The sequence below is a fragment of the Glandiceps talaboti genome, chromosome 2 (genome assembly GCF_964340395.1).
Source record: "Glandiceps talaboti chromosome 2, keGlaTala1.1, whole genome shotgun sequence".
Taxonomy (NCBI): domain Eukaryota; kingdom Metazoa; phylum Hemichordata; class Enteropneusta; family Spengelidae; genus Glandiceps; species Glandiceps talaboti.
The window spans coordinates 19,398,191-19,423,063 of record NC_135550.1 but is presented as its reverse complement, the minus strand read 5'-3'; the positions used below and the strand labels follow the sequence as shown (position 1 = coordinate 19,423,063).

General features: G+C 34.3%; 1 protein-coding gene across 1 annotated transcript in view; it reads left to right on the top strand.

The window, feature by feature from the left end:
* LOC144448694 (uncharacterized) overlaps window positions 1-24,873 on the top strand; it is a 127,843-nt gene that overhangs the window by 51,857 nt on the left and 51,113 nt on the right. The window contains exons 4-5 of the mRNA XM_078138984.1: window positions 12,084-12,535; window positions 17,386-17,543. Of these exons, the coding sequence (XP_077995110.1) occupies window positions 12,084-12,535; window positions 17,386-17,543 (610 nt within the window). The remainder of the gene's footprint in view (window positions 1-12,083; window positions 12,536-17,385; window positions 17,544-24,873) is intronic.

Here is a 24,873-nt window from a genome sequence, read left to right as displayed (position 1 = left end):
GGAGCAGTTATAAATTAGTGCCTGTCAAAAATGTCTGCTGAACTCTGTGATATATAATGATATGCTTGCTAGTGCAAGCTGCGTGGCTGTATTATGATTCTTCACTCTGCCACTGCATGTACAGTTAGTGTAGTTTATTGTATTGAACTTTTTAATTTTAGTGAGATAGGGAACTCCAGGAATTTATCTCACACATTGAAATCTATGCTAGTACACTCTATATGGGAGATGTTTTAGGATTTTGTTGGATTACTTCCATTGTTTTATTGTAGCGTTGTGTTTTTGTGACAGTGTTTTCAACATGTTGTTCATTGGTCGTACATGTATGTGCAGTGCATATCACAGTGAACAATGTTATTAACTTTACATAGTATCAATGGAATACAGCGGTCTTTTTCAGGTCTAATTATTTGCTGACATGTTTGATCATACAACCACCTCTTACTTTTTTCATGTGGAAAATGATACTGAATGAACTGCTTATTGAACTGAAACTTGATCAGAGAAAGAAAAGACTGAACATACTTCTGAAGTGTGTAGGCTATCCATATAGCATACAGTCAAAATGCCCACTCAAGTAAAACCATGTTCCAGCATGAAATGAATATTCCATGTATCACCTTCATTCTTCCGTCAGTTCTAAAATGCGGCTATGCTGACATATTTGAGTTAAGTAAATCCATACATTCATTTCCAACAGCAGAACTGCATTTCTGGTATGTTCCTTTGAATAGAAAACTGCAGACCATTCAAAATCACAGAGGTGGCGTTAAATTGAAATAATGCTAGACACTGCATGTGGCCAAAGTAACCCTGCATAATTGCAGAAATTCAACCATTTCATGCTTTTCTATGCAATGTAGCACCTAGCTATGCTATATATTACTGAATACAATGAACATCACACGATGTTCGCATGAGGAAAGAATAACTCCTATTGAAAGTACAAGTCATGGGAACTTTGGTGTAATAGCTAGAAAAACAGTTGGGGGCATCAGAACCCTTACCTTTGAGTGTGGTCAGTGTTAAAGCAGTTTCTCTTCTTACACTTCAAACAAGTTGTAATAGCATGTAATTGCAGTGTACCTTAATTTGGAGTTTATTGGAGCACAAATAACCCAGACAATATTCAGAAGCTTTTGTCAAAACTGAGGTGCAAAGAAGCTTTTGAGCATTACCAAAGTAACGCAAATCAGAGTTAAACATAATCGCATTCAATGAATTATGCAGGGGTTGAAACATAGATACATATTGCATATCATACCCTCCAAGATCTATGTGCATATGTATATGATTTTAAAAAAAAAAAAATTCAAGTTTTTTTACATTTTATTTCTTATCCATTGTTATTTTTATTCACTTTTATTTCACTTTTCACCGAATCATAGTAAAATAAAAGGTTTTACATTCAACCTCATTGGGTGCAAGTTTTTGTCATTTTATTTCAAATGCTTTTTTTTTTAATATTCCAAATTATAAAATTCCCATCCTTTCACCAAGGTATTGGTGATTTGATTTGATTGGTTGCTGAACACCATCTGGTACTTGTTAATCGTCAACTTTTCTTTATTTGTTTGTTAAATGCCCCTCCCTATTCATCATTGCAGAGAACAGAGAAAGGTTTGTGTTTCTTAAGTACACTGCTTACAACAGTGTGTGTTGGCCTTTTAAAAACATTGAGGGTAGAATAACTTGATGTCTGCAGTGTTTCTATTCCAGACACCACAGTGTTTGTTCACTGATTTCTACTGTATCTTAACAATGATTGTAAACATTTACCCAGAAAGCTCACCTAACCTCTACATCCAAGGAGAGTAGTATTGAGTGGAAAGTTCAAACTTGACAACCATTGTAGGTAGTCAAGGTGTTCTCTGAGTCGGCAATTGTAGATGGTCTAATTGTTTAGCAAAATGATACAATTTTGATATATCTGTCTCTAATCGTCTTCGATGTTCAAGAGAAAAATGTAATATGGAGAGAAGTCATGTAACTGGGAAGGTAAATAGATAAAGACAAATGATAACTAGTAAGCTTTACACATTGCAGACAAGTTTTAAAATGCTGTCAAGTTTATATGACAATGTAAAAATCATGCAGGTTTTCACATGGTACTAAACTACTGGTAAATAGATACCAAAAATGATGATCAGTACACCTAGTACATGTAGTAGACAAGAAGTGTTGTCAAGTTTATGGAACCATGTTGTAGTGTCCACATTTTATATGCAGCCAAGCAAATCTGTAAGGCAAACATCTGTTGTTTCATCAGCCAACCATACAGATTTATGGCTTTTAAATGCTATTGTATGAAGAGCTTCCCATGAAACAAGTTTTATGGACAGTATAACTTCACAATGCTAAAAAAAGTAACCAGTGTTACAAGGATTCAAGCAGTAGGCTGATAATTTACAAAAAGTTGTTCACTGTTCTGTGAAGTATTGATGATGTCCTTATTTTATGGCTTAATGTGTATTTTTAAAGAGGTGTTAATAGTCAGTGTATCATAGATTATTTCCTCAATAGAGGTGCTAACTGTTCTTTTCCTTTCACTAGTAACTGTAAAGTATTAAGTCTCAATTTTTAAGACCACTATATTGTAAGCTAAATAGGTTGACCCAGTCAGCTGTATTTCATAGTTACTTCATCTGATAATGTCAAATATCAGTTTACTTTAATATAAGAGTTTGATAATTTTGATGAATTGAGGCATAAATGAAAGAATGTCTACACAAAGAAAAGCTGATAATGTGTGTGATGTTTTCACAGGTGGCTATAAATCCATGAAAGGTCAGGCACTGGAAAAAAACAAAAGGTTCATTAGGCTTTATTGTTCATTGGGACAAACATTTGATCTGGTTATCTGTGTGGGATGCTATTGTCTGTTGTATACCATGTATCATGTATGTATAAAATGTGTTTTGTCAAAGTGTTTTGTGGCAAAAAAACCCTGTTGAAGAGTGAGAAAAGTGGTCCCATCCAACAGATGAACAACTATTAACAAATCAAGCAAACAACTGAACCATCACGAGTAGTAGAAAAGCCAACTAAAATGGGTTTTTTTCAGAGCAAAGTTGAAATATTCAGATGTTCCATAGTTTTAAAATATCAAGCCAAAATGTCAGTTTGTGTACATTCTGTGTCATGGTTTACACAGAAATTTACAAAAAAAAAAAGTTAAAAGAAGTTGAAATGAATTCTTTTGTTCCCAAGTTTTATTTCTAACTATTGCGTTTCCAAGTTTTGATGACAATATCAACCCCTCCCCCCCACAAAACATCAACAGAAACAAATATAAAACAAATCATCTAGATTTTGGAATACTTGCACTATTTATAGGCAATACATATACTGTATGTCTATATTTACATAAAGGTCTGTATGGGCTCAGACAAGATAGAGATTCTCTATAGTTGTCTGATGTATGGGGTAGTGTTTTTCAATTAATTAATATTTGTTTAATATCAGTGATTTTCTGTAGGAAGCCCTATGTTAATATTTACACAAGACATTAATGTGCTGATGTTTTGTGTGTTTGAATGATTTCATTTCTTGATAGGACCCAGTGCATTGTTCTAGTGAATTTCATATTGTGATCAAGCCCATCATTAGTTACAGAATTCAGCAGTAACTTACATCTTGTTAAGAATTACATTTTTAAGATCTATTCCCTGAGTTGGTGTAATAATGTTCTTTCATAAGAAATGTTTTGTGCAGCACTTATACTTAATGTTCCATTCCAGGATGGCGATATTCTAGTCTAGGATGATTATAATACAAAATAATGACGTTATTATAGGTATTTACGATATTCAAAAAATGACTGTTGCTTAATAGACACAAGTTATGAAACAGTGGAAGTTACAGCAGAGGTACACAGCAATTTCAATGATCAAATGTAATTCCGAAATCAACAAATATAACCAAAGCATAGCCACCCATGGCAATCTTGATAACTAATCTGCAACATCATTGATCCAAAATGGGTTTTCAAACATGTTTCCAAAGCAATATTGCCACATTTTGAACAAACCGTCTTTCTCATGGTGATCACCAAGGCACGATGGGCCATTACATCATCCTCAAACATGTTAATGAACTAGAAAACAACGTTGTTCTTAAACATGTTAATGAACGAATATATCATGCTAATTATTTGACCTTGGCCTTCATCTTCAAGGTCAAATAGTAAAGTGTAAATAACTTTAGAAGTTTACACCAAGAGACTCCATTTAAGTGTGTACACCAACATTGTTGAAGGTACGCTTTCTATTCAGACATTGACTTTTGACAATTAGGCATGATCCCTTCAGTACGCAGTGTTCTCCCAAGAATTTTTTCATAAGAGGGCTCAGAGACCATATACAACACCTTCAGTAGTTGCTGGTCATAGACCAGAAAACAAACATCTGGGTTTTGTTGCTGTTTGGATAAGACTTTTACATAAAATAGGGGCTTAAGAGTATCATTGTCATTTTCTCTAGAGCATGCCCAGAAATATTACAAGATAGCTTCACAAACATTGTTACTTTATTCAGGGAGAACACTTCTTTTGGTAAATCCTTTGGGAGTCTTCTAAGTATATTCAATATAGCAAATTTACAACAAATTAATTCTACAGATTTTAATCTGGTCAGTAGATCTGAAATCTGAGAATGAAGACCTTCTTGCTGACTATTGAATGACACTAGATTGGCCTGGGTATCATGCATCCTTGATACTTACTTTATCAGGTATCCATCATGACTGCTACTAAGGTTTCAGGAAACAGCCAGAAGTGATTATTTTGATGTTCAGACCAGCACAGTTTTTTTTCTTCTAAAGGCCACCATTTTTAAGAATAGGAGATTCTTGTTCCTGCAGTTTCAACATTTACTTTTGTATTTTTTTTATATTACGAACTATTTATATATTACCCCGTATTAATTAGCCTGAAGTTTTATGTGCAAAGTGAAAGATCTGAATTTGATAAAAAAAATTAAGTAGTGAATATTTTAAGTGTAAGAGGTTGATTCATTAAAATATTGGACTAGGAAATCAGCAGCAACTGATGTACTATGATTACAGACACACAAAGAAACTGTAGGTAAAAGTGTTTTTTATTGAATTCTATTTCGCAAGGGAAAGGATATAAAATGGTGGATATGAAAGAAATTACCTGTGAAATTACTCACCTGTGTAAGTACACTGGCTAATTCTGTCAATTCAATACATTTCAGTCCACTACACCCAAAATGCTTGTACGTCAATAGTTTGTGAAATAAAACAAATTGACCATTGCCATGACAACCACTAGAGGAGCATTATCATACCCATGTGATACATACTTCAAGATCAGCAGTGTGGAGTGTTTTTATGCTCAGAAATTATTACACGTCTTCCAGTTTATGAAAAGCAAACAAAAGTAGCTCTACACATGAAATATAGGTAGATGGGTTTCCATTTAATCAGGAAAACGAAAAGAAAACAAACGGTGTCAGTGCATCAGTGTTAGGGATGAATAACCCAGTGCTATATAAAAACAAATTGAGGTAGGAATTTTAAACACTCAGACATTGCGCCTTAAGCTGTCTGGAGTGGAAGTAAAGTCATAGAGCTAAACTTTGAAAAGTCTCTGTAACAGCTTGTCAGTTTCCATGGTAAAAGAAACTGCAACCTAAGAAGGCTAATAAATCTCTAGCCAAACTTAAGAGTTCAATTAAGGGTCCATTGTATGGTTTGAAATACTTTCTTACAGGGTATTCATCTCGTAAATACTTTGTGCAATGGAAAAGTACATGCTAACATTGAGAGTACTCTTTCTTTCTGGTTAACTGACAAACTAATACAAGGGAAATAGTAGTCTGATTTTGGTATTTCCATTGGACGTGAGGCAATGTACTGGTCTTTCACATATTCTACAGTCTTTCCACTTTGGCAGAGAGCTATCTCCTTGGGAGCACTTTTCTTGATCTCTCGGAAAAGGCATCACTTTGATGAATTTAAAGTTCTTGTTTGGATTTATCGAAATCAGAGAAACGGGAAACTGGCTACAATAACATTTTTGTGTATCTTGCATTTCTATCATTACCAATGATACAGGGAAACCATTTACTCAGTGTAGTTGATGTGTATAAAGTATATAATGAATTTCAACAAACAACTCATGTATTCACTTCTTTAGCCATTGTTTTGTTGATTGTTATTTGTGTATAAACTTGTGATAAGAGTAAAAGTTACCAAGTGTCAGTAATTTAGTACAATTGTAGTGTTTGTATGAGAAATCATAATTGATAATTTTGGGGATAGCATTCATCTTGGGGTGGGGTGTTTAAACATGTGATGAAAGACCATTGCTTGTACACAACAATATTCCATTTTATTGCATATTTATATTCTATAGTGTTGCGTACATAATTGTACAGCCGGTTTTGTCACACTTAGCTGACTGGTGGTTGAAATATTATACCTCAAAGTCTGGCTTGTGGTTACACCAAACAGAAGGGCAGTGATGTGTAACATTTCAACGCAGAGTATATGCATATGTCTGACCTCACTGTCTGTGTAAATAACATTAAATAAGCTTTAAAGCATGTAATATATGTAAAGTATACCCGCAATATCCTTATATGCTGAACTGCAGTGTCTACATAAAGTCACTGCAATATGGCCTTATAGAACAAACAAACCAATGAATATACATGTAGTTAAAGTAAAAAAAAAATTTTTTCAGTCTACATTATCTCATTAGACTTAGACTGAGTGTAGAGTGTAGTGTGTGTGTGTGTGTGGGTGGGTGTGTGTGTGTGCACGTGTGTGTGCGCGTGTGTGTGTGTGCGTGCGTGTGTGTGTGTGTGTGTGTGTGTGTGTGTGTGTGTGTGTGTGTGTGTGTGTGTGTGTGTGCATCAAAGAAAAGATTACATGCGAACAACCTATCAAAGATTTTCCTGTTATTGTTCTGTTCTTACATGAAGTTCACTGTATATTTGATACAAAATCAGAGTTGTGTATGCAAAGCTTACCAGTCATGTAGGATTAATGTCAGTTTCATGCCCTACAGCGTTGTGAAGAATGCTGGATTGCAAAGTTCAAGGGCTGGGTTTCAGAACCTAATTAGTGTCTTCCGTCCATTTACACAGCATAGTTATACAGGGCTAATTGGGTGAAATCTCTTCCACTCTTTGTAAATCTTTGTTATCACAAGTGTAACAGTATACAGTGAACAGGTTGTACTACATACAAAGTACAATATACATTTCTACCACCTAAACTGGTGTATTTGTTATTCTTCAGCAAACTAAGGACTGTTAAATGGGTAAGAAAAAATGGAAATATTTTGATAGATAAATTAGTGTTGTTGTTGTTGTTGTTGTTGTTGTTGTTGTTGTCATTGCTGCTGATGATGTTATTAGTGATCTTCAACAGGAGTACTGTAGAGAACATTACTATTCGACTGGATTTCTTTGATTTGATTTGATTTTTGGCAAATAAACTATACAATATATTTGCTGAGAGTAACATAAATTTATGACTAATGGGTATTTCAATTGTGCTTGTCTTTGTAATACATAAAAAAAAACTTTACCAAAGGGTAATCAGAATAGTAGAAAACAATACATTAATGATATTAAAAATACAAAAACAAATATATTGAAATTAAGACTCGGAAACTTTGTCAAATGGCAATGATTAAGTCTATATTATATTAATAAAATGCAGTATGGCCTTGAGTGAGAATCATTTTTGTTTTGTATAGTTTTAGGTCAAAATGATAAAAACTGTTTTCTTGTGAGTCATCACATAGTAAGAGATCGGGGTACACCAAATTTTTGTACCACAAGAAATAACTAGCTGTGTATCAGTGGCTCCCAAATGTCTGAGAGGACATACTAGTGAATGTCTCCTTGACCCGATGCATAGTGTACCAGTAGAATGGTGAGAGAATAACCATAGGATACACTTACTAAATGTTTTGGGACAAGTAACAAACACTATTATCAGCATTTAGTACATTCAGATAAATCAATTTTTTTAGAATAGAAGTGATCGTTTCTAAGACTAAGTATGTCTTATTATCCCCAGTGCATGCCAACAAACTTACACTCCAAGGCATTAAATAATGTCCTTTAGAATTATACATTTGTGAAAAAATGTAAAGCATTTATTGTCTGGCTTTAGGATATGAATATAATACTCTGAACCAATTGTACTGAAAAGATATTTTATATTATTGTTTTATGCCAACGGCAACTTCTCCGTATCTATATCTGCCCAAGACCAAGCGTTTTGTGGTATGTATAAACTGTAAATGAAACTTTTCAATTAACTCTTGGGAGTTGACTTGGATCTATCTTTAGCTTCATCTACATATATCACAACACTTCAAACATTGATTGTAAACTAACACTAAGTACCAAAGTAGCTTACTGTGACTCAAAAGTGCAGTGAACAGGCCATGGTAGCATGTGAACATATTTGTAACCTAGCTACAATACTGTTGTAAATTATTGGTGTACACTACACTACACCATCAGTATTTAAGTTCAAGTTTACAATCTGGTTTTGATCTTATTGCAACTACAGTACCTGTGATAGTAACTATATAATCAACCATCTTATCACTCAAGAAAATTCTGTGTACTGTGTATACCTATTTCATAATTTAGATTGTATGGAAAAAGTCTGTTTTTTTTCATATGATCATGATTTAACTGTACAAAACTGTACAAAATGCTTTATAGTTTATATGGGAATTCTTTTGGGAAAGTGAGAAGAGTATAGAAGTAAACTCTAAATTAATTAAGAGAGAAAGATCAAATAGATAGCAATATATATTGTAAGTGTTGTGTACAAAATCATCTCCTGCTTTGTTGTTGAAAACAGAGGGAATGTATTCACATGATTGTTCATGTTAGGTTCTCACAATAATCTTGGACATTAAAAGTGGATAAAGTACCAAACATCATAGTCTGGATGCCAATGTATTTTCTAACTAAACCACTATGAGTGGAGGTGTAAATGGTAACGATACTGTATAGGAACTAGACTACAAATAGATCATTTTTGTTCAAATGATACACAAATTATGAATATTCATGCAGTATTCTTGTCATCTTGAGAAAGAAAATAAGCAGTTTCAAACTATATTTAGTTACGTTGTTGTATGTTTTGATATAAAGTTTGGCAAATCTCCAATATGATAAAATCTGATGTAGGTATTGGCTTGATTTCATATACCTTTATTTCCTTTGTATTATGTTGTCGTTTGTTTCTGCTGTTGTCATTCTAGAAGAGATGCTCAACCCACAAGACTACAGCAAAAACATTCAACAAAAAGTACTGTCACAACAAGTACTGCCATGCATCACTAATTTGATTACTTACTTCTTGTAGTGTGTTTTACGACCACATAAATTAAAAGTTGGTAATAGTACAGTACAGTACAGTACAGTAGTGACTGATACCTTTGTTATCTTTAGATGTGTGTGCGTTTTGAACTGCAGCCAACCAAATCAGTGGGTGATAAATGTATCCATTTTAATGATTTGATAAACCGATGTGTTTTGAGAAGCAAACTGGAAGGTTGGTGGGAAGATAATCTAGGTAGACAAGACATGTGATGTAAACCTTTTATATCCAACAAGTTTGATACTGACAGCAGTTTGACTTTAACTATACAATTCTAGAAGGGAAATACCCCAAATGATATGGTCAAATCTCATATCTTGTAACAAATGGCAAGAGAAAAAACAACTTTAAAATGTTTGTGTAAATATGTATGTTTTTATGAGTAAAGCAACTACTTGAGTTGTTGACCTGTTCTTCTCAAGTATGAGGGCGCTTTGTAGAAATACTAACCATAAACAAGAGCTACTTGATGGTGTTGGACCACAACTGAGTTTATTGGAAACTTTGAACCACCAATATTAAAGTTTAACTCTTGATATTCATCTTATATAGTTGTCGTAATATAATACAGACCATTTCTTTCCAAATGCTATGCATTAATTTATACCTTAACATATTTGATGAGTTGTCAAGATCGGGATCGGTGAAATTATATGGGAAATATGTAATATATATATCCTTATTAAGATAACAATAACACAATGACCATGACTGCAAACATAGCCCTTTCAACACAGCTACTGTAACTATAGGTAACTATCTATCTTTCTGATTGTACAGTATATCTGTTATGTTTGATGTCAAATCAACAGCCCTATTGTTCAGGCAAGCTGTCATTGGACTCATCAAGCACCATTAAAGACCATATGGGTGTAACAGTTGTACAGCTGATCCATCTAGTAACACATGCAGTCAACAATGGTCATGTGCAAATCTAACCTATATGACCTGCAAGTGATGAAAGATTCATATGTATACTACAGCATGGATGCTATCCGTGTGGTTTGCAATATGGGTGTGTACGTGTGTGTCCGATACTTGTTGGTGTGCAGTGCTGTACTGTGTACAAGTTGTACTGTACTAGTAGTTGTGAAGTGTGTGTGTGTGTGTGTGTGTGTGTGTGTGTGTGTGTGTGTGTGTGTGTGTGTGTGTGTGTGTGTGTGTGTGTGTGTGTGTGTGTGTGTGTGTGTGTGTGTGTGTGTGTGTGTGTGTGTGTGACTTATGACAGAGGCAATTGCGGCTTTGGCTAACTGAGATAGATGTGAACTGAAATGCTATATGTTGCGACATGTTGGTGAAGGCTATTGAATAAAACATTGGTTTACAATTATACCCACAGTAGGGTGAGATTTCTGATGACTTCCATAATCTTGCAGCACTTTTGGGCATTTCCATGCTCTCTTGACTACAGGGTGATTACATCCACACAACAGGGGAACACTATCACCCACTTGTGTTAAATCTACCACATTGAACAACAATAGTTTTGGTTTGTGTCTATTGGAGTAACCCAAAACCTGAATTGCCACTGTAGTATATCCTTGAATGCAGTCAGTCTGTCTGTCTGACAGACAGTAAATTACTGGAATCCAACATTTTGAAAGCTCATTTTAAAAGCTGTCAAAACAATTATTTCTATCAGATAAAGTATTAGTTAGAATTAGATCTTAAAAGGGAAGTTGAAAACAGTGGTCCATACTGTCATTATTTGGAAACCATGACTAATACACAGTATGGGGTATGAGAAAATGGGAAATCAACTTGAAAGTGAAGGAGGGCATCTCTGTTGGATCTGCTTCATATCATTATCAGCTAATTTGTAATTTAATCAAACCAGTTGCTTTTAATTACCATTATCACAATAGTATTAGCCTGATCCTCTGAATGGATCATGACACCTAAAGTATCTAAACAAAGAGTGAATTTTCAGTGCTGTTTGGCACCAGCATGAGTGACAACCCACCCACTGCCAACATTTGTCTGGAGTCTTCCATTTTGCAACAGTCATGTGAATCTAGCACATATTGTCATTCAAAGAAGTGTCAAACAATAATGACTTGTGTCACTTTTTATTCCTTATATCAGGTCATCTGATACAGTGATAGCCAAAGTTTCATACTGTCGCACTTTGTGCTCATTTGAAAAGGTCCAGTTAACTTTATGGATCAGTCCCTCGTTAATGAGTGTTTAGTTCACACCCAGTTTTCATAATGGCATGCCCCAATAAACTTTCAATTCATTGGACTGTGTGGAGTTGAGAATTATGCTGACAGTAACACATTTGTGTTCTGATGGAGTTGTACCATGTGAAAACCTCACACAAACCATTTCATCGCTGTGCAGTTAGTATTTCTTGCATTTATTTTGGAAACAAATTCTGTATTGCATATTTTATGTACGAATTTTGCCCAGTTATAATGAGTTTGATGAGAATAGTGATCATCCCACTTTAGCAGACTGAAGTTGCTGCTGCTGGGAACATGTTTATTGGTTCAACAGAATAGCAATGGTAGTTTTAATGTACATGCTTTACTGTTGAGAAACATGCTGGGCAATAGTACTTTTGTCCTTTTAGTAGTCCTGTGTTGTTGGTTTATTTGTGTTTAGGGAATTGACAGACCTATCTTGCGCACATAAAGTTTCATTGTTATCTAAAAGTCCATTCAAAAGATGTTCCATTAAACTTTTGTTTTTCCCACAGGAACATGAAATATCTGCCACTCTACATGACAAGCTTCAAGTGCCTGACAGCTCACAGAAATGGGCTGACAACAGATGTGAAGTGTGTGCCACACACCTCAGTCAACTCAAGCAAGAAGCAGTTGCTATGGTACAGTCTCTTGAAAGAGCACAGTCCAGTGGTGATACGTCCTCCCTAAGTAACATCCCAGCATTGATTGGCTCATGCAACTTAGCTTCTTTGCAGCGTTGCCTCTATATGTATCATTCACATGATAAATCGTCGGGACATTCTAGACAGAGACAAACCAAGGGTGTCTTCAACAACCCAAGTAGCGTGTCTTCTCCAGTACCAGTTCCAGCCATGCAACTGGCAGCACAAGCACAACAGTACTTAGAAGGTGACAATACTGTACAAGCAGGTTCTGTGTGGAGTAATCAACAACCAAGTGCCTTAATTTCCCATTACCAGGTAAGATTGCAAGCCCTCAAAATAAATCATCCACCGTCAGTGAAGTCAATCAGCCACACTTTACAATAAATTCCACGTGCAACCTGAAATAATGACAAATGTAAGATATATGGATTTCTAAAGTTGATATGCTATCTTGCTATACTTGTTGTTGTTATTGTGTTTGTGCATGGTTGCATCAGTTCCGTTAAACAGTGATGGGTCATTTCACTGATAATGTAATGCCATGTGAGAATCCTGATGAAAATTTGGAAAGAAAGTTTGGTTGAGTGACTTCATTGGTTTGTTAGCCGGGAGGGTAGCATGATGTACCTTTAAGTCTCATACATTACAGTAAGATTATAGGTTGTTCAGGTGCCCTACTTGACACATTGGACCTCTATATGTCATTAATCATACTCTCACATCCTATTTTTAAAACAGTTTGCTAAAATTTGTGACCAAATTAGCCATTGCAAATTCAATGGTACTACTAATTCATACACTGTGACATGGATGATTATATATATACCTCATTCAGTGACCATTAGACAGAGATACTATATTTCACAATGTAGAAAAGACAACATGTGCATTGTGGTAGCAGAGACAAGACACCTGAGAGTTCACCTCACACAATGTTGTGCTTTTGCACACAAAAAAACCATTGATATCTAGAAGTGAAAAGTCAGAATACTTCCCTTTCAAGTAAGAAACTATAGAGTCAATCCTATGAGCCGGTTGTTTAATATGAAGTCCCCAGGTACTTCAAGCTACTTTCTACTGCTTTAGATTCTGTTTAGACTTAGTGTATGCTTGAATGGTTGATTTCAAGAGTGGTTCACTGTTACTTGTAGGGGAAAAGTATTAGGTTTCTGAGTTTTCAACTCCTTGTTTAGGCAAGTGGCTGAAGGGTAGCCAGGAAACTGTGGTAGCACTCAGGTGTATAAACTGATAGAACAGCATGTGGTATTCTTCATGAGAAAATAAACAGCTCAAGTCAGTGCAAATGGTAAAAGGTTAACAGTGGAAAAAAGTTACTTCTGACTATATAAGAACCAACAATAAATCATAAAAAGTTTATAGAAAAAAACAGTAAAGTGCTTGCATAAAATACGTGATGATGCAGTTCATCATAAACCTTTGTTCACAGCGCCCTCTCTCAGCAGTTACCATCCACATTTCAAGAAAAAATTTACAAGCTCTGTTTACACTGTCATTGCTTTTGGTATGGTTTGAAAACATGCCAAACTTATAAAAAATGTCATGTAGGCTCAGACCACTAACCACTTTTTAGTAGTCTGAGGTAGGATGAATAGCCCCCACCAGAAATGGCTGCATTGTTCAGTGTTCAATAGACCAAGATATCATGGTTTTTTCATTACCAAGGCTTTAATCTGTGACTCCCATAATATTGTGATACTGTGAAATTATGATAAATTTCACAGTGACTTTCATCAAAGATAATGAAACTTATTGTTGAACTCACCGAAAGTTATAAACACTATAAGTATTAAAACCAGACATACTTGTAGTCTCTGAAGTGATTTTGTTTTTGCTTGCTTGCAACAAACACATCTTTCACAGCTTTCACCTCAACTGTGTATGTGTATACAGCTATATATGTGTCTAAAATTAGTCATTGGAATTAGACCCAATTAATAATATGCATGCACTGATCACAGTGGTAGACGAACTGTGCAATGATATGTTTTGTCCTTGTAGACACCAACCTCTGCATTCAGTTAGACTATTGATTTACAATGCAAAGCTTGGTATGTCTGAATTACATGTAGTTCACACTTACGTTTTGTATTGAACAAACAACCAGAATCAAATTGTTGGGAAGGCCAGCCCTGTTAATTTAGGATTATATTTGTACATAGATAAGACTAGCCCACATGGTACCCCCCTATCAGTAAAGTTACAACTACAGAACAAATGTTGGTTTATCGGCCACATTTAATAAGACCTCCCACTTTGCTTTTAATACAAAATGTTTCTTTTGTGATATTGGAAGGCAACAGATTAATTAATCACATGTTTCTCTATGTCATTTGTAACTGAAATTAAAAGGCTGTGTCCCTGAATCTGAGATTTATGGGCAGCAGTTTTTATCAAGATTGTTTCAAGACAGTCATTGAATTGAAAGTCTGTGTGACCCTGCTTGTCTCCCTTTGGACAAACATTGGATTAAAAGAGTTAACATGATTTCTTTATTTGAAAATGAATAGCATTTTGAACAATGTGCAGTTAGGTCTATCTTCAATGCATACAGCTCCACATTAATAGTTTGTTATTTGCCATCACTTCAATAGGAGGTAAAAGTCTTTAGTGTAAAAGCACTTGATAGATTTATAGCTGTGTGCCACCCACAATAGAATGGAGTAGTCCGTTCATAATAAAACTGTCAATCATTGTTGTCAGTAAAAGAAAGTTTTGTTTGGTGACAATACAGTGAAAAGACAAACTCCCAGTCAGAGATACTCTCATGACAGTCGTAATGGCCAGTGGTAGCACAATCATCACTGACCTAAACATTGCTCTGCCGCAACTATTATCAAAGCTTGAACATAGTGCCATTATTGAGGTAGGTGTCGACAACACTTTTTTGTAAAATGGAAATTTCCATATCGAGTAATGGCACTGACACTTATTTTTTTTTATTGCTGTAGTGCTCTGAAAACTGTGTCATGTGTGCCAAACAAATCCCTTGATATCTGCAACATGTGTAAGGCTTACTTTTTCTCCAATTCGCTGCTCTTTCATTCGATCGTAATACCCAACTGTTCAACTGTATTAACAGAGACAGCATCTGTAGGGTATTAAGCCGACCCAAATCATACAACCATTCTCAAAATGTAATTCATAGTGTACAATCAATATAAATATTTATACTTTTTTGGTGGCGGTAGAGAATTTTGTTTATGTATGAACCATAGCATATTGAAGACAAAATTATCATTATGACTATACAGTGTGAGATAGAAGTAAATTATGAAATAGTTGCTGAGACTGCAGTGCATTACAGCAAAGTCAGCTGAGAGGTCATAGATCTCAGTTCAGTAGATGTAATATGGTATTAGTTTGTAAATCCAGCATGTGGATGTATTAAAATGGCTTGTGATTTGTCTTGTAAGGTATGGTAGTATAAGTATTAAAGTATGAGTCATGGGCAGAATTTCCGTAATGATGAAAAGTTGATAGGATACATGTCTCATTAAGGAAAGGGTGATGTTTAGAAGGTTAAAGTTGTAGTCACACCTCAAGTTACAACTATACTGATAATAAGGCTTTTGAAAGGCAATATGGTTCACAGCATTGGTGTAGAAAAACACACTTTGTATTGTGTAAGAATTAACAGTATCAATTCTTTACACAACTAACAAGTCAGGTGGCCTGTCCAATTTTCTCTTCTTTTGTTTTCAATTGATTATGTTGTTTAGCTTCAGGAATGAGATTTTGGCCCTGCTAAATGAGATTTACTACCTGTCTTAACTGGAATTGTTTCAGCTTTTCTTTGTCAAAGAATAGATTGCTTTCATAGCGTTAGTGTCTCCATCAACAGAGACGAACTATGCAGAAGGAGATTACTTGACATTTAAGTACTTAAAGTTTGTAACTGGAATATGAGTGTTCACTTGCATCATTATTGGCATATCCAAAACTACCACACAGATATGTTCACTTTTGTCAGACTGAATCCTGTCAAAGGTGATCACTTCTCTAAGTCTTTTTTATGAAATTAATCAAGAATTGTGATGTAATTGAACCATGACAGGTTAATATGTGTGACATGGGTGCAATTTGTATAGAGATCGGTGATGATTCAAGTGATTCATTACTGTCAGTAGCGTTCCCATTTCAGCTAGCAGTAGCTACATTCCTCTCTAACCTTGTATATCAAGGTACTTATTACTGTCAATCATTTGACAATCTGTTGACTTTATCATTTATTTTTTAGTTCAGTAATCAATTTAAAAAAGTGATTTTACAGTTGAATGTTTGACTTTGAGTATGGGTGTCAATATAAGGAGGAGCGTGTATTACAGCAATTAAATGCCTTGTTTTTCAAAGGAGTTTGTTAGCTCTTGATGAAGAATTCATTAGGCAATATTCAGCATCAATTGAGTGTAAAAGTGTTAGATTAATTATCCGACAGTAAAATGCATCATGAAAGTTTGATGTTTGCTCAGTTTTAACCAATGGCTGCATGTTCATGCTAGTGTTGTTTATGAAATATTCATGTGTTTTCTCAATAATAATGAATATTTGATATCTCGGGAGATCAGTTATAGAAGCTTTAACGGAAGTAAATGTGCAGCTAACAGCCAACCAGGAGACTTTAATGTCTCCCAGTGGCAGGTTGTTTCACACACAAGAGTAGACGATTTGTGATTTGATATTCGATTTAAAAATGTATGCGTGAATTCTTTTACTTGTAACAGTTGTCAGACCAACTCAATGACAATTGTCAACCAGTTGTAATATGTTTAATGCTGTAATAATTACCGAAGTATCAGAATGTTTTCGGAAAGAACGACTTCTTATTCTTCTGCAGTTTTGGTACGTACTTATAATAGTAATAGTTAGTTCTTGTATCACAACCAATGGTTCGAATATGTACGAGTAACATTTCACCTGTTCAGTTTGACAGGCTCTGTCAAACTGTACATTTGGACAGTACTTAGTTAAATGTGCCTGTTTGCACATATTGTTATTATTGCTATATAATTTTAAGTTTGTCTTCCTGTGTATATATTTGAATTTTCATCAAAAATATTGTCAGGGATGTATATTGTGAATATTAGCAGTAAATCTTAGTTGTTTAGTATTCATAAATGTGCATGTTTTATTTTGATTTTTGGCAGGCACCACAGAGCAGTGTTGGCAGTAGCAAATCCAGTGTAGTATCGGACATATCCTTAACTAGATCCCTACCACAATATGGACTAAGTAAATCACCACCAATGAGTTCAAATGCAAGCACCGCATCAAGCACGTCAGCTGCAGCATCGTTCTTTGCAAGGTGAGACTTTTGTTTTCTTGAGCTGAACTCAATGATGTATGTAGATATGCATATATACATCTCTCAGTATTGTACTATACTTCTTATTCACGCAGATAATTGAATATTTGCATGTCTGTCACCCCACTTTCATATTACAAAACGTAAGCACAGACAGCAAATATGATTAGACTTCTTACATTTGATAACGAAATGAATTCCCATGTCGATATACTCCATTAATATTTTGCTTAGGAGTCAGCACTTACTAATTTAATGCAAATGAAGTGAACTTTTAAGATAAAAGTTAACTCCCAACTGTCACTTGTAAATAACCTTTGTATTAATTTTGTAGACCATTCCATAGCTATATTGAGTGCTTAAAAGGCCAAGTGTACAGTTGTCATCACCCCAGTCCTCCCTTCTGAATCAGAAAGTATTAATTGCTAATGGCAGTGTTTACTTACTTGGGAGAAAACTTTTCAGATAGCATTATCTACAGTATCATGATGACACATGGGAAATCCCAATGCTAACAAGCCTCAATTCTTCTCCATTAATTGGCGGCCTTATCTACAAGGAGAGAAGCAAAACTCATTTTGTTAGGATTTTCCGATCGAATTAACATGCTAAGCCTAATAGAACACTCAACATACACAATATCTTCATCAATTATGTAAGATATTTGTAATATAGAGGTACAGTATTACAAAAGGTTTACTTTAGAAGAAACTTCACACGTTCCAGTGTATTAATTGGAGATCTGATGGGAGAGGATTTTTATTAACTTTTAAGTATTTTAAAAGGGACTATTTATTATCTTGTGAGCGTCGTGATAGTCATCATAAACAATTAAATGTTATTTACAGGGATAGTGGACAGAGTGAAAATCAATATTTCACTTTAATGCTGTCCGTGGCTCGTAAATTGTCTTGTCTGTTCCCATGACTTAAACTACTTACAACAATTACGTAAATGGTAATGGAACATAGCCAGAGGCATGGCTTGATAATTATTACAGGATACTTGGTTGTTGGGATGAAATGAAATTAGTATTTTTAACAGTGCATGGTAATTGAACATTCCAAATGCAATAACTAGGTGCTTTTTAAACAGTGAAGATAAAATGAACTGATACAAGAGATAGAAAAGATTAGCAAAAGAAAGGTGTGATAATCTATCAAGGTGGAGCACAAACACAAAGGAATTCACCTACCTCTAAAAGCAATAACACAGGGTTCAGAAACGAAATTAATTTATTTCAGTTTAATACAAAAAAGCTTGTATTAAGTCATTAAGTTTGATATTGAGATAAGGTGAACTGTGAAGAAATAACAAAGATTTAAGAAAAAAAAGTCTGATAATCTAGCTAGGTGGTGTGCCAACACAAAGGAATTGATTTACCTTCAAAAAAAGCAATAACACAGAGTTCAGAAGGGAAATTAATTAATTTCAATTACCACTAAGATTGCATTAAATCGTTAAAGTTTATATTGAATGTTTTATAATGCTGTCTGGGTTTTGGTATTCATACTGAAGCCAAATCCGTGGATGTAATAAAAAATAGCTGATAATCATACCAACTGCCCACTCAATACACAGACCTACTAACCTAAACTTTGTGAATTAATTTGAAGGCGGCACAACTTTATAAGACTCTATTTGATTAGTTTGGGGAAGGTAAAGCTTGAAGTAAAACTTTGCTTGTATTTTATTTTGTTAGCACCATTTGTGAATGGTGGGAATGGTGAAAGAAATACAAAGGCACCTTTTGCCATTGATTTGTGGCCACACACAGTTTGTTTTCTCAGTGGTGAATACCGGAATAGTGAACAGTCAGATCTCTGCAGTGGCACTGTTGTGTCTACTCTTGTGTGTTATTTCTACATGATCTCTACAATGTTGATCAAGTCTACTAGTGGGTTGTATGAGGGCTTTGTTGCCAATTTAGACAAACAAATGCATACAGTATTAGGAGATCTCCAACAAAGCGTGAAAAACACCAACAATTATGTTACATGCTATAGCAAGTAGCATTTGTTGTGTTTTGAACACTTCGTAGATCAGCACAAATAGAGGTGCTTCGACTGTATTTGAAAAGCCCTGAATTGCCACAGGTAAATTCTGATCAATGGGCACGTTGTAATTGAATATTACATCAGATATGTCTTATTTTGTCAGGTGAAGTCATAGGTATGATCAGTTCTTGTTCATCTTTATATTAGAACACATTTGTTTTTAGCACAACTGCACAGCTGGGAGGTTTAGTAGTACTTTCAGCATCTGGATCTGTCTGTCTGTATGTATATATGTATGTGCAGATGTGTGTGTATGTGGATGTTGATAAACTGCCAGACTACAAACTTATTGTCTTGCTTTTTGGTAGGGACTTTACTTAGGGTATCAAATGAAAGTATTCAGATCAGTGAAATACAAGGTATGTCCAAAAGAGTGATATTTCATCTGATTAAAATCCTTTTCAGTGTAACTTCTCAGTATGTTAGTTATATAATCACTGTCAAAGTGAATTGTCACTCCCCAGTTCAAGTCCTCTTTCCATAGTACAATGTGTCAAGGGTTGGTGCAATATTAAAGTATGTGAGGATGGGTCTATTTAAGAGGAGGATTTTAGGTGTTTAATGTGAATATTGTTAAAACCAATACTGATGTTTGGCTGATCACACTATGTCACATAGCTTTTTAAAAGTGTTATTTGGTCCAAAATTTAATTAAACACAAAAACTACTGGGCAGATTCACCTGAAAATTGATTGGAATGTTTGATGATGTGTTCAGATGAAGAATTATTGAAGACAACATGGCCTGATTATTTATATGCGAGCCTAAAAGTATGATTTCTGAAATTTGGTCATGATGTTTCTGGAAGTATAAATGAAGAGCTGTCGATAAAACGATTATAAAATCACTAATATGAATATTTTTTGGTAAAACACTAAATATTCAAAACTACTTGGCAGACCTACATACTACCTTGAGCTATAAAATAACAGCTTGGGTTTCAATATCAGTTGTGCACAATGCCATTGGCGCTATGTTTTATCAAGAATTTGTACGTATCAATAGAAAGCAAAACTGCAGCAACCAGGCAGAATAATCTAACAACCCTTTTGTACCAGTATACCCAAATTTTCCAATTCTATATAACAATAATTCAAAAAGTATTAGCAATGGATACGTGCCTCATTATATATCCTACTAATACCATGGCTTCTATTGTGGCGATGACTTGATGGTATTTATTATACGACTTCATCCCCATCTCTTACTTTCACATATACACCTGCATTCACACTCAAATCGGGTCACAGTGCAGTGGTCGGTTGTCTGGGGCAACGTGGTATTACTTGATCTGTCTCCACTTACTGGAAGACTTCAAAAGCAGTTAGAAACTCCCTAAATATTTGCTTTGTGGATAGTTATTTTGCTGACAAGCTGATTTGAGGGAGCCTTCTTTTGATAACAAATTTGCACTTCATGATCCACAAACATAAAGCACTAGACTGCAATATAATTTCTGCTACTGGATAGATTTGTGTTGGATTATATCAAGGTATATACTCTAAAATGAAGTCTTTCTCTGTAGACTGACAATGTATCACTATGCAGATTAAGTAAGTCTAATTTAAAACGTTCATTAATGATTTAAACTGACATCATTTATTTTTCATTTTAATGTATCTTGTATTAGATTAGCATCACCCAATGCTATTATATAGTTTAGCTATACTGTCATCTTCAATGATGGCAGTGGAACTGATATCTCCATAATGATCAAACTATGTCATCATCATCAGCATCAGCATCATTAACATCATCATCTTTCATCATCATCATCATCATCATCATTATCACGAACAACTGAAACTGTAGATATACATGTCTTTTATTTTTGCGTATCATATTTGAATACAGCCTAGACTTCACATTTTCATTTACGCTATAATTAATTTCTCAGACAAGACCATCATCAACAACGTCATCATCATTATCATCATTAACATTGTCATTAGCAACTGGTATACTGGAAAAACATGGCTTTTCTGATTAATGAATTTACTTATTATTTTTATATACGTCACAGACAGCACTATTTGAAATGAGATTTAATTAAAGCAGCCTTTAATACTAAATGCATTTTTTCACAGAGAAGTGATTTTTCCCCTATCTTAAATAACATGATAATCTGAAATATCTGATTTCTAGATTTTAATTGTAAATTTCATAATGTTTGGCCTACATTACAACCGATTTTTTATATCCTAAATATCCAAAAGCTTGAGAAGTATGACTGTGATGTTGTTGTATACAAAGTATCTGTGGCAGGCTTTAACACAGACTAAATAATTAATTTGATCTGACAGTTATACTCGGCCAGGTTATGTTAACTGTGACCCTCAATAAATCAAATATGTAAATCTAAAATAACATGATTCTAGTCATTCTGAAAAATAATTAAGTGCATTACTTTGACTTTGACACTTGGTAAAATTGAAACAACGGAAACATGTACATGTATATTTTTATTTCGACTTTGACATATTGGTAAAATTGGAAGAAATTTGAAACATGCATTATGTTACATAACATATTGTTTGTATTTTGACTTTGACATTTGGTAAAGTGAAACAATGGAAACATGAATATGTTACACAACATAATATTTGTATTTTGACTGACATTTGGTAAATTGAAACAATGGAAACATGAATATGTTACACAACATAATATTTGTATTTTGACTGACATTTGGTAAATTGAAACAATGGAAACATGAATATGTTACACAACATAATATTTGTATTTTGACTTTGACATTTGATAAAATGGAACAATGGAAACATGAATGTGTTACACAACATAATATTTGTATTTTGACTGACATTTGATAAAATGGAACAATGGAAACATGAATATGTTACACAACATAATATTTGTATTTTGACTTTGACATTTGGTAAATTGCAACAATGGAAACATTTATATGTATATTTGTATTTTTCAAATGAACATAGATCTCCTGTGACAACGAGTTTCTTCATTTATTTTGAAATTATAAATGATATCAAAATTAATAAGAGAAAAAAAGAAGAATTATATTTTAATTACGGTCGACCTCCTGAGTCACACGTTTGTTTATTTATTCTGTATATGCTTCCCACTATTAAAATTTGTATAAAGTATGAGTTTTTATTATCGCTCTTTTAAAAGATTAATGTTCATATGTTAATATTCACAGTAATTATGATTATAAATGACACAAATTAGAAACCCATTAAGGATTTATTTACATGTGTGGGGACAATTACGGTACATTGGGGCATAAAGGTTGATAAATATGTAGTCCTTTTTTTGTACCCCAGAGAACTAAGCATAAATTCTTCAGTAAAGTTTACAGAAAGGGTTCATATTATTTGTATGGAAATTGATAGATGTCCAGGGAAGGTTGAATGTAGTCGGAAATTACATGAGGTGTGACTGTCTGTCTTGATTACTACTATCTTGACATTTGACTCAATTGTCTTAAAAACAGCTGACTGATTTCACACCAGCAGGAGATGACCATTTTACTTTATCACCTTTAGTGGCAAGGATGTATGTTTTATATGAGATCGTAAAATTTTTAATGTCCCAGTCTTTCAGTTAGGTCATAATATTAAATATATACAAGCGGTTACATTTAACCATGTTGAATTACTCTACGGTAGTAAAATGTATTTAATTTATGAGATTGTTCTGTACGCTAATAGTAGTTTTATTCACAAATTGGTGACTCGAAAACCACAAGACAAGGATTGTTAAAACTGGGTTATTTTAGCAATAGGGAAGATGTAAACTTATTCAGAAGATAGCAGATCCCATCTATTGAAGAGACGTTGTCATGGAAACAGAAAGGATGAGGTGCTGTGATGGATGAAAACACCTGATGTTCTCTTTTATCACCAATAAAGTTCAAATGCCACTGAAAGAATTCTTTAAACTACAAGAAGAAGCTTTTGAAGTAGTGAGGCTAACATCACGATAAGGTTTTCTCGCATGTAAAAAGAAGTCATTGATAAACATGATATGTACATATTTGAAAGTGTATTAGGCTTATCTGAGAGAATTGTTGGAGAAGTCTAGAGAAGTGAAAGAGATAAACCGACTCCCCCAAGTGTTATGTTTCTCTGATGCTATACAATTATTGATACATGAAAGTGAAACTTTTGAATGCTTCTGATGAATTAATGATATCCCTAAATTTCGTTATCAATTCAACATTTTCAGTATACCGTACTATACCTTGATGACATTTCTTAAAGTGTGTACAATCTAGCTGTAGTTGATAATATACAGCTTTAAATCTTGTAAACCTAAAAAGCAAGCCACAAAGTAAGTCTAATCCTGTGTGATGCACTATGGTAATTTCTGGGTGTTATCCATATTTTGTTAAAATTGTGTCTGCAAATTCACGACATGCTGAAATAGTAACCCAGAGAATAGTATTGATCTAGACTGGTGTAGTTTGTTTATTGTTATCAGTACTTGTATATTGTTAAAATTGTAATGGAAATTAAATTCATTATAAAATTGCAATCCGGGGGGGGGGGGGGGGGGGGGGGGGGACATTTTAATTTTGTAGTATCAGCTACAAGCTGTCTTTTGAGACCTTGACCTTGACATTTAGGGTCAATTATGAAAATCGAGCAATTTTTTGTGTATTGTCACAGACACTTTCTTGTATTTTTATTGCTGCCAATATCTTATAAGTCACATGTGCAGGCAATACAGAAGAAGAAGAATGTACACACAAGCATTACTTTTGGTGATCATATCATTATTTACTGAATGGCAGCCATAATTGTGGTTAAAAATCAGTTTATGCCTTGGAATGGGTTTAAAATCACTATATAGCATAGACAAGTGTAGACAGATCGATGTCTGTATTTTAGCTACAATCCTGTATGATGCAAACCAACGTCAGTGGTTGAATGTACCCAAAAACTAGCTATGTCATTGAGTCATTAATTTGGTTGCTACAGATCTCAGGCAGACTACAAATGACCATACCCGACCCTAGTCAACTCCCTTAGTTGGCCGACTTTAAATGGGCTGCTCGAACCACCAACATTTTCATCACAGTCCACCATTTTAGATACTGTAGTGTAAAGGTGAAAACATTGGTATTTCTTCTTTCATGCAACTAAAGTTGCATAAAATTTCTTGGGTTGGGTTGTCTTGTCTCCGGTTTTTCTAGTTAGCCCAGATGTAGTGGTTACTAATGACAATTAAACATATTTAAATATGTAGAATAACCTATGTAATTCTTGGTATGAAGTGAAAATAACAATACA